Here is a 14,118-nt window from a genome sequence, read left to right as displayed (position 1 = left end):
AATCAAGTTCTCAGCATAACAGATTTCCACTAAGCTCAGTGATTTCAATGTCATTTTACAATGAAAAATACAAAACCAAGAAAAGCGTTTCCCAATTTTAATGATTTCTGTCAGGCAATATCGCTTTTTGCAAAAACTGCAGTTAATGGTAAAACTAGGAGGCTTATATCAACAGGTTTGTCTGACAACGAGGCTACACTTACCATCACAGCAGGGTTTTTCACAGTGATACATGGAGTAGTAGCTCGGAGGGCTCCACTAACACCATGGTAATATTTAAAACAGATCTTTATTTCAGCTGGAAAACAAAACAAAAATCGCATTAAACCCTTTACGACTGACCCTGGGCAAGAGAGAGACAACGGAAGGCGCACGTGCACACAGGGATTCATGGCTGACTTCTGTGTTCTTTCACTTTGTTGTGAAAGCATGCAATAACTGTAACTGAAATGTATGTTCTCTCAACCTGTAGAAAATTGGAAACCTGTCTCAAAACGTCTGAATAGAGTTTTTAATCAAAGAGTTGGTAAATGCTGCCTTCTGGTTTTGTTTCTAAATTATTAATTTTAACTATGTTTCCACTCAGTCAGTAAAAAACCAACAGCTCATTTTTTCCATCTCTTACAGTGAGATATCCACGGTCACTATTGGATAAGAAATGTCTAAGTATTCACAAGCCGCAGTTCACACAAAGTCACTTCTGTATGTTTTGTATGTGTCCAGGGGGAAGGAAATGAGACCGGTACAGATCTCTGAAGACAAGTTCATTTCAACATTATAGGGATAATGTGAATTGTTATTTTTCAACAGACTTGTAATTTGCAAACCAAAAAATAATTACACATATGTTTTGTTCTTAAATTATTTAGTCACATGGAAATGGGACCTCTCTCTACAGCCGTACGCCCAGAGGTGGTACTGAAGGTATTGTACCTTGTTAATATATGAAATTGTCAAAGCAACTGCTTTTTTTGCTTCTCAAACAGAGGGTAACATATTTTGATGAATGCATTAACATAAATTATGCTGACATGATGATTTAAACAGTGGTATCCTTTTTAGGCAGTTTGAACAGTTTGGGTTTTTTTTCATATGGAAGGAATAATTCTCAAGTGAACTACGTACTCCTACAGTAATTGTGCTAGAAGGGAGAGCAGCACGGGTGAACACATGCTAAGTGCCCCGAGCCCCCCAGCAGCAGCAGCAGGACAACGTGCCTTCCACTTCTTTTTCCCAACCTTAGCCAAGGGCACAGGGAACAGAAAGGCTACAAGTGTCCCATCGCTCGCTCTCTCACAGCCAAAAACAGGATTGCAGAGAATCAGGGTAGAGATTCAGGGTATATTTTCCTGGATTACAATACAACCCTATTTGTAAGATAACTGTGTTTTTTGCTCTGAGTTGATTCTTACAAGATGGAGGAGAAAAGAAATCACTGGATTACCTACTCTGATCACTGTTGTGCTCTTTGCTGCCCCTTCTTCCCTTCACAACGTGAATGTTGACATATGGACTCTAGGAGTACACACAGTACCCCTGCATCACCCTCAACAAAGCTGAATGAGGGGACAAGGTTGGGGCGATCATTCCTGTGGTCCTACAAGATGCTTCTCTGCTTATATATCCAAGAAATGCATTACAGCTCCTTGTTCACAAGTTACGTAGCATGTTGATGTTAAGATGCAGGACACATGGCCTACATGCCTTTCATTCTGAAGTCAGCAACACCAAAATTATTTTTATTTGGCTGTGCCTAGCTTGCTCAATCATCCTCCATGGATCTTTTATCAGGCAGTGTAATGATAGGACGAGGGGTAATGGTTTCAAACTGAAAGAGGGTAGATTTACATTAGAGATATTAGGAAGAAATTCTTTACTGTGAGGCACTGGAACAGGTTGCCCAGAGAAGCTGTGGATGCCCCATCCCTGGAAGTGTTCAAGGCCAGGCTGGATGGGGCTTTGAGCAGCCTGGTCTAGCAGGAGGTGTCCCTGCCCATGGCAGGGGGGTTGGAACTAGATGGTCTTTAAGGTCCTTTCCAACCTGAACCATCCTGTGATTCAATTTTTATCCTTTCCACTAATTCTCATATCATCCACAGACGAAATCACTGGGAACCCTGTATTTCACACCACTGATGAAAGTGTTTAAAAGCACTGCATCTTTTATTAACTCCTCCAGAGCCTCACTAATAAGATTTCATTTTTTGTGTAACCTGTCAAACCTTTTACAATCGTTTAGTATGCTAAACCAAAAATACCCTTTATCCTGGTTAAGGGAATAAATAGACACAACTTGAGGGTGTGACACAATACTGTGAAATGCAAGCTCAAAGTCTGGATTCTGCATTAGCCCTACAGGTGTTCTGGCATTCTGGTAGGAGTGGAGATGCAAGTATGGCTGACCACGGTGGAAAGCTGTTAATATGCTGTTCAGTGTATTCTTGAAAGCTCATTCTATATGAGTGGCATCCATCATTCAATGATCTGCCTTCACAAATACTTCAACAGGAAATTGAAAACAGAGCATCTGGTTCTCTCCCCTTTGTGTGTTGGGACCTTCTGTTGCTTAACAGGGGAGGGGAAAAAAAAAAAAAAATTAATTTACCTAATTCTGCATTTTAGATTTCTGCTACTATTTCAATGTAATCAGCTATGAAAAAGGGTTACCAAGACATTTGGTACTAGAATGATTCTTGTCAGACTCTGGAAGAAGTTGCATGACACATACCTGAAGGAAGCTTGATACATTTTATATTGGAACACAGGAAAGGTGAACGTGGGACCATGTTTCCGATCCCCCCGAATAAAGTTTTGTTTGCTAAATTGCATTTACTGCAAATAAAAGAGCATTATGTTTAACCGAAGCCTGACCTCCCACTGTTGTTCCTCTGCATTCCTCCAACGCAGCAGAACAGCTATAATTATGGCCGCCCTTGATCCTGTGGGATTTTCCCCTATCTGGAACAATCGCTCTGTTTTCCTTCTCCATTGGGATAACTCTTCTGTGTGAAGTTGATAAGGGTTTACTTCTGGGTACAGAAATGGCCACAGGCAAGCAGAAATTACAGCAGTCAGTTCAGACAGACCAGAGGATGCGCACGAAAGTTTGGGCAGTTCAGTTCCTCTGACTTGGTTCAACAATACGTCAGTAGTTCTAAAATACAAAACTGCAATGTTTTGTATAAGGTTTTGAGACATACAGCATTATTCCTTGAGGGCTGAGGTATTTCATTACTGCTGCTCAGAAGTATCAGACATCCATCCTGCAAGCCTGCTAGGCCAAAAAGGACTATTTATTTATTTTTAAATTTGCTGCAGTTATAGGTCAATGTTTATTTACTATCTTCCTCCCAGAACAAAGAGGAGGCACCTCAGAACTACCCTTCAAAGGCAAGTGACTGGCTGATGGAGCCTCCAGGGACTCAGGAGGTGGAGGAGCTGCTGGTCCCACTTCCTGCTCCCCACAGCTGAGTTCACACACACAGTCAAAACGTGCTCTGTTTACCACAAGCTTTACAGCAAAATTCCAAATGCAAACAGGATTTCTAGTCACCTACAAAGCTTTATCATCAGACCTAAAAATGACGGGTCAGGACCTGCAGGTTCTTCCTAAACCGAGCAATTCTCTTGACCTACCAACAATATTTATATCCAAATCAACACACAAGAATTTCTGGCTCACATAAAATGGGACTTTGAGCACTCGTGAAAGTTGTCAGGATTTATACCAAGTGCTCAACTATCCACCTTGTAAAATACATATATTACATAACCAGGACGCAGCCTTGAGCATCATTTAATCACACTGTGATTGTGTTACAACTACATGAGAGAATGGTAAAACAATGAATTACTTCACCAAGACTTCTATTTTCTAGCTACATTGCTCAACTTTAATGTGACCCAAACTTTATTTTTCAGAGAGTTTCTAGAGCTGCTGTTTATTCAGTCTGTTGTCGCTAGCTACCTTCTCTCAATTCATCACTTCTGAAAAGAACCTAGCAACGGAGAGGTATCAGCTGCTGCTTCTGTTCACAGAGAGTCAATAACATGACAGCGGACAGAAGTTTGTCATATATTTTCACTACACTGACACGTGTATTCCCCGAAAGGCCGAAACGCAGCGCTACAAGGTCTGGATCCTCAATTTCTTTCTCCCAATGACTTCTACAAGCATACAGTACTTTTCAATACCTGTATGCGTCTGGTGATAGAACAAAACAATCTTTAATCTGATGATCCCTTTTCATATAAATGAAATTTTTAAAAAATAAATATCATCAGGATTAATTTCTAGAACTAATTAGAAAAAGCAGAGCACTTAAAAACACAGTGCAGAGACTTCTTCTCTCACTTCCCAACAGAAGCAGCGTTGATTTGGTTTGGGATTTATACACACAGGAACGGCAGCCCTGCTGTTAGCATTGTGTCGACAGGATTAACACAAGAGAAGCTGTACATTCAGCACAAAATTGTAAAATGGGAATCACAAGCACACAGACATTGCCAAATTGAATATGGGCTTGCAAGACCAGATCTTGTATGTAGCAAGAATACAATCCTTTCATAGGACCAGAGATAGCTAAGGAAGCTTTTTGCAGCTAATGCTACTAGAAATCCCAGTTAACATTAGAAGAAATCTCAAAGGAACCCTGTCAGTTCAAAGCAGCTGAGGATCTAGCTTTCTGACATTTCTTGTACTGTGTTCAGAGAAAAAGGTGTTGATTAGAATATTTTTTTCTTGACTGATGGATTCCTGAGCTCCAGATATACTGAAAATAGGTATCCGTGGCTGGTCCTGATAGAACACATCTCAGCCTACTATCTATAAATAAGGCCCCATATACACACAGACCTCCTCAGAAACAGTAAGTTCAGTTATCTGCAAACAGGACTTTAATATTTAGAGAGTTGAGTTCAATACTGTATTAACACACAGGCTTCCTCTGAACTCCTCCATACTACAAACTGCACAATAGCACGTGTCACCTACCGAGTTTTCCCAGTTTCTTTCATTCCTCCTACCATCTTGCTTTCATGTATTTCCTTTAGGGGAAAACTTGCACTTCTCTTTTTTCTTTCCTACTTCTTCCCTCAACAAGGTAATTAGCTTGCTTTATATGTGATCTTTAATGAAAAAGTTAATAGCAGTAAATCCAGCAAGGGAAAGACATCTGTACCTGACCACAGGACTATCTGCTGTCTCATTAAAGAAAAATATGACATTTCAGAACAAAAAGTATTTTCATTCATGGGGGAAAAAAAATAAATGTACCTAGCTCTGTGTCCTTGATACCACACATGCCCCATTATCACTGACGTTCCTCCAGACATCATACACGCCACAAGAAATTCCATCTTCATTTAGAAACAAGACCAAAATGGAATTGAGGTAGCTATGATTATTTAAAAGATACCACACACACATAAAAAGTTATATATATGTTAATTAATCGGAACACTCCATAAAACCATAATCCCCTTCTTTAAAAGCCAATAGCTGTTATCATTTTACAACCATAGTTTTATAGCTGCTTAGGTCCGTTACATAAAAATGTTGGAATTAACAAAGGTTTCTGGGACTCAAACACTGATATTTGAATTTCAAAAGAACTCCTGCAAGAAATTATAGTGTTGTACTTCTCTCTATGGACCAAACACTCTTGCCTATTCAATACTAAAGAGATCAGCCTGCACCAAATAATAACTTGCTTTTAAAACATCACTAATTCCCCAAAGTCCCCCACTTCAACTACCTTTTTACTGTCTTAATACTCTAACTTGTCCTATCAAAAAATTACTTTAGGATAGAAAGATACTCAGAATACATAAACTTGGAATGCATAAACACATGAAGATAATTCTAAAAGAGTGCATTCTTTCCAGGAGACTGATAATTCAAGAAAACAAATGGGTTCGCTATAAGAACAGTTTGCTCCAGATATACCCAAGTCAAACGAAACGCCTGTATTAGAGGTGGAACCACCCCACATTCCACTGAGAAGGGATGGGCAGAGACACCTCCAAAAGACAAGTCAGATCCTGGTTGGGTTTTAACAGTCTGCGGAGGTAAACAGTGCTCCTGGCTAACTGCATGGAAATTGCACAGCAGCTAATACTTCCTGGACACAGCAGAGAGATGCCAGAAGTTCTCTGGGCTGAATCCATGCCTCTCTGCAGATATAAACGTATGCCCTCCAACGTTCAGTAAGGAAAAAGCTGACATCAAATGAACTCAGCTGAAAAATATAAAAGCATGTTCTATGAAACTTAGTTAAGAAAACTTTGTCACTAGAACAAACCAAGTCACTCACATTCAGGCTTTACAAAGCTATAAAGGGAGATGCAATCCAGGCAAAAGGCACTGGGTTAAACTCTAATTTTTCCTAGCTGAACCCAAACACCTCATAGACAACTGCAGCAATTTAGAAGTGCTCTGCGCATCCCGCCAGTTGAATTTCTTTTCCTTAGCGTGACAGTTCAGTGAACACAAACTTTTTGCTTGGACATTTAGCATTCTATTCTCTGCATCACTTTAAGCATGTACCTTTCTGATTACTTCCTACGGGGAACAGCCCAGCGTAGTAAACAGCAGCAGAACGCAAGTGCCAAAGCTGGCTGCCTCAGGGTACTTGCCGTGTCTCTCTCAGCACGTACATCATAGAATTTATTTCACAGAAGGAATGATAAAAAAAGAAACCTAGAAAGTGACTTAAGTAGACTTGCAGAAAGCTTTTTAGATAAACTAGGATCAATAACAGAAAATGTTTATGTCCCAGTGGTCTCTCTTCATCTATCCTGCTTCAGAGGAAACTGCTTGGACCAATGGTTGTTCAGATAACAGAGCCTTCGCACCCCTGCCAGCCCCGCTCACTCTGCTGTCACTCGGAGATGTTCTTATTTACAGTCACGAGCATTGCCTATTATATTCCAGTTTGGCAAAGCATTTCATTATAATCTAACCTTTAAAACAAAACACCGGGGGTATTAGGAGCTTAAGGAAGTCAACAAGGCTTGCCACAAAGGTAAAAATACAAGACCTGATCCTGTTTCAGTTATTTGTGATACTCAAAAATAGCTGTTAAGAGACAACAGATATAAATAGCAGAATAACAGAAGTATTTCTAACTCAGTGAACGTGTTTATAAATAAGGTAGGGACAATAACCATGAGTCCCCAGACAGACCACTGAAAGGGCACTGGTTGCAAGGCACTATACAGACAAGCGTTCCAGACTCAGAACAATGTGAGAAAACAATACAGAACATGCAAGAAAACAATGACCTTTACAGAATGTAATTTAAATGGTAAAAAAATATAAAGACTGGATACAAGGAATGAATTATGTTGATAGAACATTCATTAACATTGACCATTTTGGTCAAAACCACTAAAAATAGTAAACTCTGCTCATATCTCTAGTAACAACTCCTTGCTACAGCAGCTCTTAAAAGTTAAATGCACATCAGAATCAATTATTAAACTAGTATTTTTTTCCTTTCAATATATATTAGCTTTTTTTAATAAAAAAGGGAAACGGGAGTTTGCTCTGCTAGCTACAAAGTATGGCAGTTTCAGTCTCAATACACTATTTTTGCAAAAGTTATAGCTTCATGGAAATAGGGACTGAATACAGGGAACTCCACACAAAACCTCACTTGTAATATCATACCAGTGTAACGCAAACACATATATTACCACGTTTTCTAAATATAGCTCATAGTCTACTCATGCCACAAACCTGAGATTTTAAGTACAAAACAGACAGCATCTGTGCAGTCACTGCATCTGAGTATCGCAGTGTGGCACCAGAAGTAGTTTAACCACAAACATCCCAAGGGTGATTTGGAAATGATTGATGTGACAAGACTGTCAGTCTCTGGATGAATCCCAGCAGCTGCCACTACGGATTACCGTTCAAGACATAAAGTCATAGCATCAGTAAAGAAAATATATGCAAATCAATATATTTCTATTCTACTAACAGTAATGACTATGACATCAAATGTTATAAATAACAACAAAGACATTACACTACAAGTAAAGTAGGTGAAGGTGTTTCTTGTGGATACTGTAATTACTACTCATGGGACCAAGGCTCTAACTTATAAATACAAGTCCAACACAGTCTCAAAGGAGGCTCTTGGCCTACGCCTGTACTAATAAACCAGGCAGGACCATGGCAGGGACTCCAGAGCGAGCACAAGACCACCCCGACACAGGGGTAAGGGTTGGCTTCACAGGCACAAGTCACGCCGTGTCACTTGCTCCCAGCAGCAGAAAATAGCCCCTGGCCTGTTTTACCGCTTTTAACCTCTGGGGGATTTGCATATGGAAGGGCATAAGCACCAGTTACCTGTTGCGTGGCAGTGACTGTACCATACTGATTCTCCCTCCCATGGCACCTCCGACTTGGCCGTTCCTTCCCCATATTGCAGAAAACTGTCTTAGAAGCAGTGGTGTATAAACGAGCAGCAGCTTTTATCAACTAGTCTTCACAAGACTCAAGCTCCCTTTCACATGCTTTTTGTATCACCAGCCTTTCCATGGATCATTTCACTCCATCTTTCTGCTAGCTCTGTTCTCCGTAAGGAATACCATCATCTCTGTTCCACCACGATGCCCCAGAGAGAGCCCCTGCCTTCCCAAGCTCACAGACTGCTATACCCAGAGAAATACTCCGCCATCTAAAACCTCTCCTGGGGCAATTGCAGCCTCTCTTGCACCAGAGACTAAAGGTCCCGCCATACTTAAGGACCGAACAGTCTGATGCCATGCTAATTACGAGGTGACCATACCAAAGGCGAAAGCATTAAGCTCTGTTGCACCTTCACACTATTGCCACTTCCCCAGGATAATGCTCCTGGAACTTGTTCCTTCCTTTTGCAGAAGGATGAAAACTGTTTGTAGAGCTGCAGCCACGTTTGGCAATTCTTCTGCAGTTTACACAGCAAACAACTTGAGGGAGCCGTCTAGTGAGTCATTGTTTCCCTTCCCCCAGATTTTAGCAAGCCTCAAAGCAGGATGTTTTAAAGCCACCTCTACTACGTAAGGAAACAGCATCTCGGGCATACTGATGCTCAGATTCACCTTCTTGAATCTCTAAAATGGCTGAGTTCCCTTTCATGCTTGCAGGGCACTTCTGCTTCTTCCCCAGGAAAAAGAAAGAGGAACACCTGTCCCTGTACTGGCTGGCTCTGCAGTTCGGAGCCACTCACTTTGTCTCAAGGTGACAGCTTAACACCACCAGCTGTTTGTGATGGTGAGCTGGACTTCGTACTTGCAAGTATTTTCTTTCTCTTTTGCGTACTCTTCCTCCCCCTCCCCTCAGAGGCTGCTTGTATTTCTGGAATACATTAAGTTCATTTCTCATTATTTCATGTTGATTCCTTTGATTCTCCCTTCTAAGGGTAGAGTCTACAGAATTTTTGGTGTTGATTTCTGTCTAAAGCAAGCGAGAGTTTTCTTTGATCGTCCTTGTTTTGCCAATTTTGGATGTCTGGGGGGGGAATTAATGTCTGTTTTAGTATGAAGATGGTGAGACTCTCCCTGCCCTCCTTTCTGCAGGTTACTTGATCTGAATAGAGCAGATGGCAAACTATTCCTTTATATGTTACTTGCTTGGGAAACAGGAGATGCTGAATCCACAGGGATGAAATGAAATGGAAATGAATGGAAAATTGAGTTACAAGACTGCAGATATACAGTAATGCAAAATTCAGAAAAATGCTTATCTAAGGCCTACCTTCAAACATAAGCATAAATTCCACAGACCACAGTGAAAGTATCAATAAGTTTACAATTATGCTTATGGAACAACAGCTTCCCAAATTAAGACCTAAGGTGCTTTTCTTAAAAGATCCAAATCTGAGGATCATAGAAGGAATCTGAGGCCCAATCCAGCTGACTCTCACTGATTAATATGAAAGCAATTAAAATGGCAATAATCCTTCTGCGTGAGATTAGTTTGCATGTGGCTTGTTAGCGATGCTATCATCCTCTGCACTTCGCCCTACAGAGATATTACATTACTGGTGAAAAGATATGTAATGTCCCTAAGCTCTCACACGCCTAGGGAAAAAACACAACCAAAGTCTTTGGGATAACATGCTTGCTGACTAATGTCAACGCATCACTCAACATTAGTAAATTCCGATCCTTTTCTTGCCAAAAAGACAGACAGCTTCAGGCCAGTTTTGACTGGAAATCCTAAAGGATAATTGTAATTATTTAGCGTAACTCTATTAACAAGCATCGTCAGTCCTCACTGCCAGAGCTTGTTCAAGGCTTCTCAGGCTTGCAGCAAACATCCCCCTCCTCTCCTTGCGTATAGTTAGAGCAAGGAGCCTGCCAATCATACAGGTATAGCAGCCTATAGGTGGCAGCAATTAAGCACTGTCTGTGCTCCAAACAGGAAACAGCTCTGAGACAGAAAACCCTGTCGTGACATAACCCCAGCTCCAACTCAGTTATATACCTAGCTTGTCATCAGCTTTCTGCAGCTTCTCTACACGTCAGAGAACAAGCAATAGCCAGAGGACTGGGTCAACAGTGATGTCATCGAGTTCAGGAGGGAGACTTGCCAGTCTCTGCGCCAGGGGCAGAACGACCCCGTGCATCACTACAGCCTCTGAACAGACTGGCAAAGCCACAGCCCTGCTGAAACGGCACTGGGCCCAAGACGGACACCAAGGCGAATATGAGCCAGCACATCCAGCACGTGCTCCCCTCGCAAATACGACAAGCCACCTCACAGGCTACATTAGAAGGTGTGTGGCCAGCAGATAGATGGAAGTTACTGTACCCCTCTACTTGGCACTGGTGAGAAAAACTGTGCCTAGTTTTGGGTCCCTAGGTTCAAGAGCATGGACAAAATGGAGAGGGGACAGCAGAGTGCTACAAAGATGGTTGGGACTGAGAAAATGTGACCCATGAGAAGAGGCTGAAGGATCTGGCCTTGTTTAGTCTAGTGAAGAGGAGGTTAAGGCAAGACAAATATTATAAACTCTACTCATTACAGTTCTATGAGAAGATTATAGAAGGGACAACAGCCCCAAATTTAAGCTTTGGCCATTCAGATTGGATGCCAGAGAAATCTTTTTGGCTGGAACAATACCGCAGCACTGGAAAAGGTTACCTACAGCATCTGTGAAATCTCTGTCCTTGAAGGTTTTCAATACTGTGTTTTACAAACCACAGCTGACCAGGTCAAGTGTTGAACCCGGTTAGAGCAGGAGGTTGGATACAACCAGCATTCCTATGCTGTGATTAGTCTCCAGACGAGTTTAGACCGATCCTCTTACACATTTTGTCCACGCTGGTCCCCCAGACATTGTTGCCTCTTATTGGACCTACTGCTTCAAAAATTCTGGGACATAGCTGCTGAATCTGGGATTGTTCTCCACTTGCTTCTTTCATTTCTAGAGAAGCATGGTCAAGTTACCAATGGTCTGCTGCATGTCATTACTGTGAGGAGTAAGTATGACAAAGTCCTAATACCATGACCTGTATGCCTCTTAGCAAAGATATTTCTAAACACAAAAAATCTACAACTGTAGAGTTCTTTCCAAGATTTGGAAAATAATGGCAGATTAAAGCATCAGAGATACCTTAACTTCAATAATCAGGCACGGAATCACAGAATTTTCAAGGAATTCTTCAGAGTTGGAAGGGACCTCTAGAGATCATCTAGTCCAACTCCCCTGCTAAAGCAGGATTGCCCAGAGCACATTACTCAGGGCTGCATCCAGGCGGGTCTTGGAAGTCTCCACAGAAGGGGACTCCACAACCTCCCCGGGCAGCCTGTTCCAGTGCTCTGTCACCCTCACCGTAAAGAAGTTTTTTCTCATATTTGATCGAACTTCCTATGTTCCAGCTTGTGCCCCTTACCCCTCGTCCTGTTCCTGGGAACCACTGAAAAGAGTCTGGCTCCATCCTCCTTAAACCCACCCTTTAGATACTTTTAAACGTTAATAAGGTCTCCCCTCAGCCTTCTCTTCTCCAGGCTAAAGAGTCCCAGCTCTTTCAGCCTTTCCTCATAAGGGAGATGCTCCAGTCACTCAATCATCTTTGTCGCCCTTCACTGGACTCTCTCCAGTAGTTCCCTGTCTCTCTTGAACTGGGGAGCCTGGAACTGGACACAGTACTCCAGTTGTGGCCTCACCAGTGCAGAGTAGAGGGGGAGAATGACCTCCCTTGACCTGCTGGCCACACTCTTCCCTATGCAGTCCAGAATTCCGTTGGCCTTCTTGGCAACAAGGGCACACCGCTTGCTTATGGGCAATTTACTCTCTGCCAAGACCCCCAGATCCTTTTCTTCAGAGCTGCTTCCCAGCAGGTCCACCCCTAACCCATACTGGTGCCTGACATTCTTCCTCCCCAGGTGCAGGACCCTATACTTGTCCTTGTTGAACCTCATTAGGTTCTTCTCTGCCCAGCTCTCCAGCCTGTCTAGGTCACGCTGGATGGCAGCACGGCCCTCTGGGGTGTCAGCCACCCCTCCCAGTTTGATATCATCAGCGAACTTGCTGAGGATACACTCTGTCCCCTCGTCCAGGTCATTGATGAATACGTTAAGCAATACTGGTCCAATTATTGACCCCTGGGGGGCACCACTGGTTATAAGGCCTCCAACTCGACCCTGCTCTGTTAATCACAACCCTCTGATTCCTGTCACACAGCCAGCTCTCAATGCACCTCACTATCCCCTCGTCTAGTCCACACTTCCTCAGTTTCCTAAGAGGAGACTAACCGGTCTGCAGTTCCCTGGGTCCTCCTTCCTGCCCTTTTTGAAGACTGGAGTGATATTTGCCTTCCTCCAGTCCTCAGGCACCTCTCCTGTTCTCCGTGACCTTTCAAAGATGATGGAGAGTGGCCAAGCAATAACATCTGCCAGCTCTCTCAGCACTCACAGGTGCATCTCATGAGGGCCCATGGACTTATGGATGTCCAGTTTGGCCAAGTGGTCTCTAACCTGATCTTCCTCTACTGGGGAACACTCTTCCTCTCTCCAGACCTTCCCCCTTGCCTCCAGGGCCTGGTATTCATGAGGGACATGAGGCACATACTTACCTGGAGATGTTAGCCTCTCCATTTGCCTCTCCCTCTTGCTCCCTTGCTATGGCAGTGGCATCACACGCAGTGCTACACTGAGAGTACTAATTATACCCAGCACCGCAGCAGGAGAAAGAGGCTAACAAGGGAGCTACGTTTGTCTCCGTGGCCGGCACAGGCCGGGCAGTGTCACTGTCTGCAGAGCATGGCAAGAACCCTGACAGCACAGCTCTTCCCACACCCGGCCTGGTGCGGCACCGCAGAGGCAGGAACACTGCGGTCGCACATGAACTGTGCAGCCACCTGCTGCATTTGCCTGAGCTGTGATTTAGTGATCTGAGGAATAAAAAAGAAAGGGGGGAAAAAAATAAAATAAAAAAAGAGCAACTGCCTGTAGTTGCATCAAGAGTCGCTTCGCCACCTTTAAGCTACAAGAAAAAGCCTTGCTGAGAAAACATGGTCACATATCAATGGGGCCTTCTAGTTTAAAAAGTGGAATCTGACATTCATTTAAGTGTTTCAGTGCAATTTTTGGCCTCTCACAAGAAACACAAGTGTCACTGGTGACATATTTATCTGCCATACTATGTGCTATAGCAACATATGCTCACAAACATTCCTTTTTACAGTTCCCAGTTGCTGCATAATTGCTTGTCTCGTGTTCATTGTATGGCAGCAGAACTGTTCACTAGTAAAGCTAGCCACAACCAAAGAATGTATATCCTGCACTCTTTCTATCAGTTGCTGCGAAGTGTGAAGTCAGTTGCAGCTGATTTTAACTCAAAACTAGTTCTTGAAGCATTAGCCTAGGTTACTCACATGAAATAAATGTTGTTCAAAGCCCTCATCTCCGTGCATGATGGAGCAACTCATAACCAGCGAAAATATACAAACATCCTTGAAGTCAAACTGGCCATATTGGCAAACAATACTGACAGATATGCACAAGAAAAATGAGGCAATGAACTCTTCTAACATACATTTTAATCTGCTTTAATATACCACTGTCTTTGGCACCACAAAAGTTAATTATCTTGATCCTTATCTTTAGTTCAATCATTTTTT

The 14,118-nt window shown here is 42.6% G+C and overlaps 1 protein-coding gene across 7 annotated transcripts in view; it reads right to left on the bottom strand.

Moving 5' to 3' along the window:
• The window catches only part of HECW2 (HECT, C2 and WW domain containing E3 ubiquitin protein ligase 2), a 203,515-nt gene that overhangs the window by 74,930 nt on the left and 114,467 nt on the right, over positions 1-14,118 (bottom strand). For all 7 annotated transcript variants that reach the window (XM_054210347.1, XM_054210349.1, XM_054210348.1 and 4 more), the window contains one exon: positions 204-298. In XM_054210347.1, the coding sequence (XP_054066322.1) occupies positions 204-298 (95 nt within the window). The remainder of the gene's footprint in view (positions 1-203; positions 299-14,118) is intronic.

The sequence above is a fragment of the Rissa tridactyla genome, chromosome 7, assembly GCF_028500815.1.
Source record: "Rissa tridactyla isolate bRisTri1 chromosome 7, bRisTri1.patW.cur.20221130, whole genome shotgun sequence".
NCBI classification, from domain to species: Eukaryota; Metazoa; Chordata; class Aves; order Charadriiformes; family Laridae; genus Rissa; species Rissa tridactyla.
This window is presented reverse-complemented; position numbering and strand designations above follow the sequence as displayed.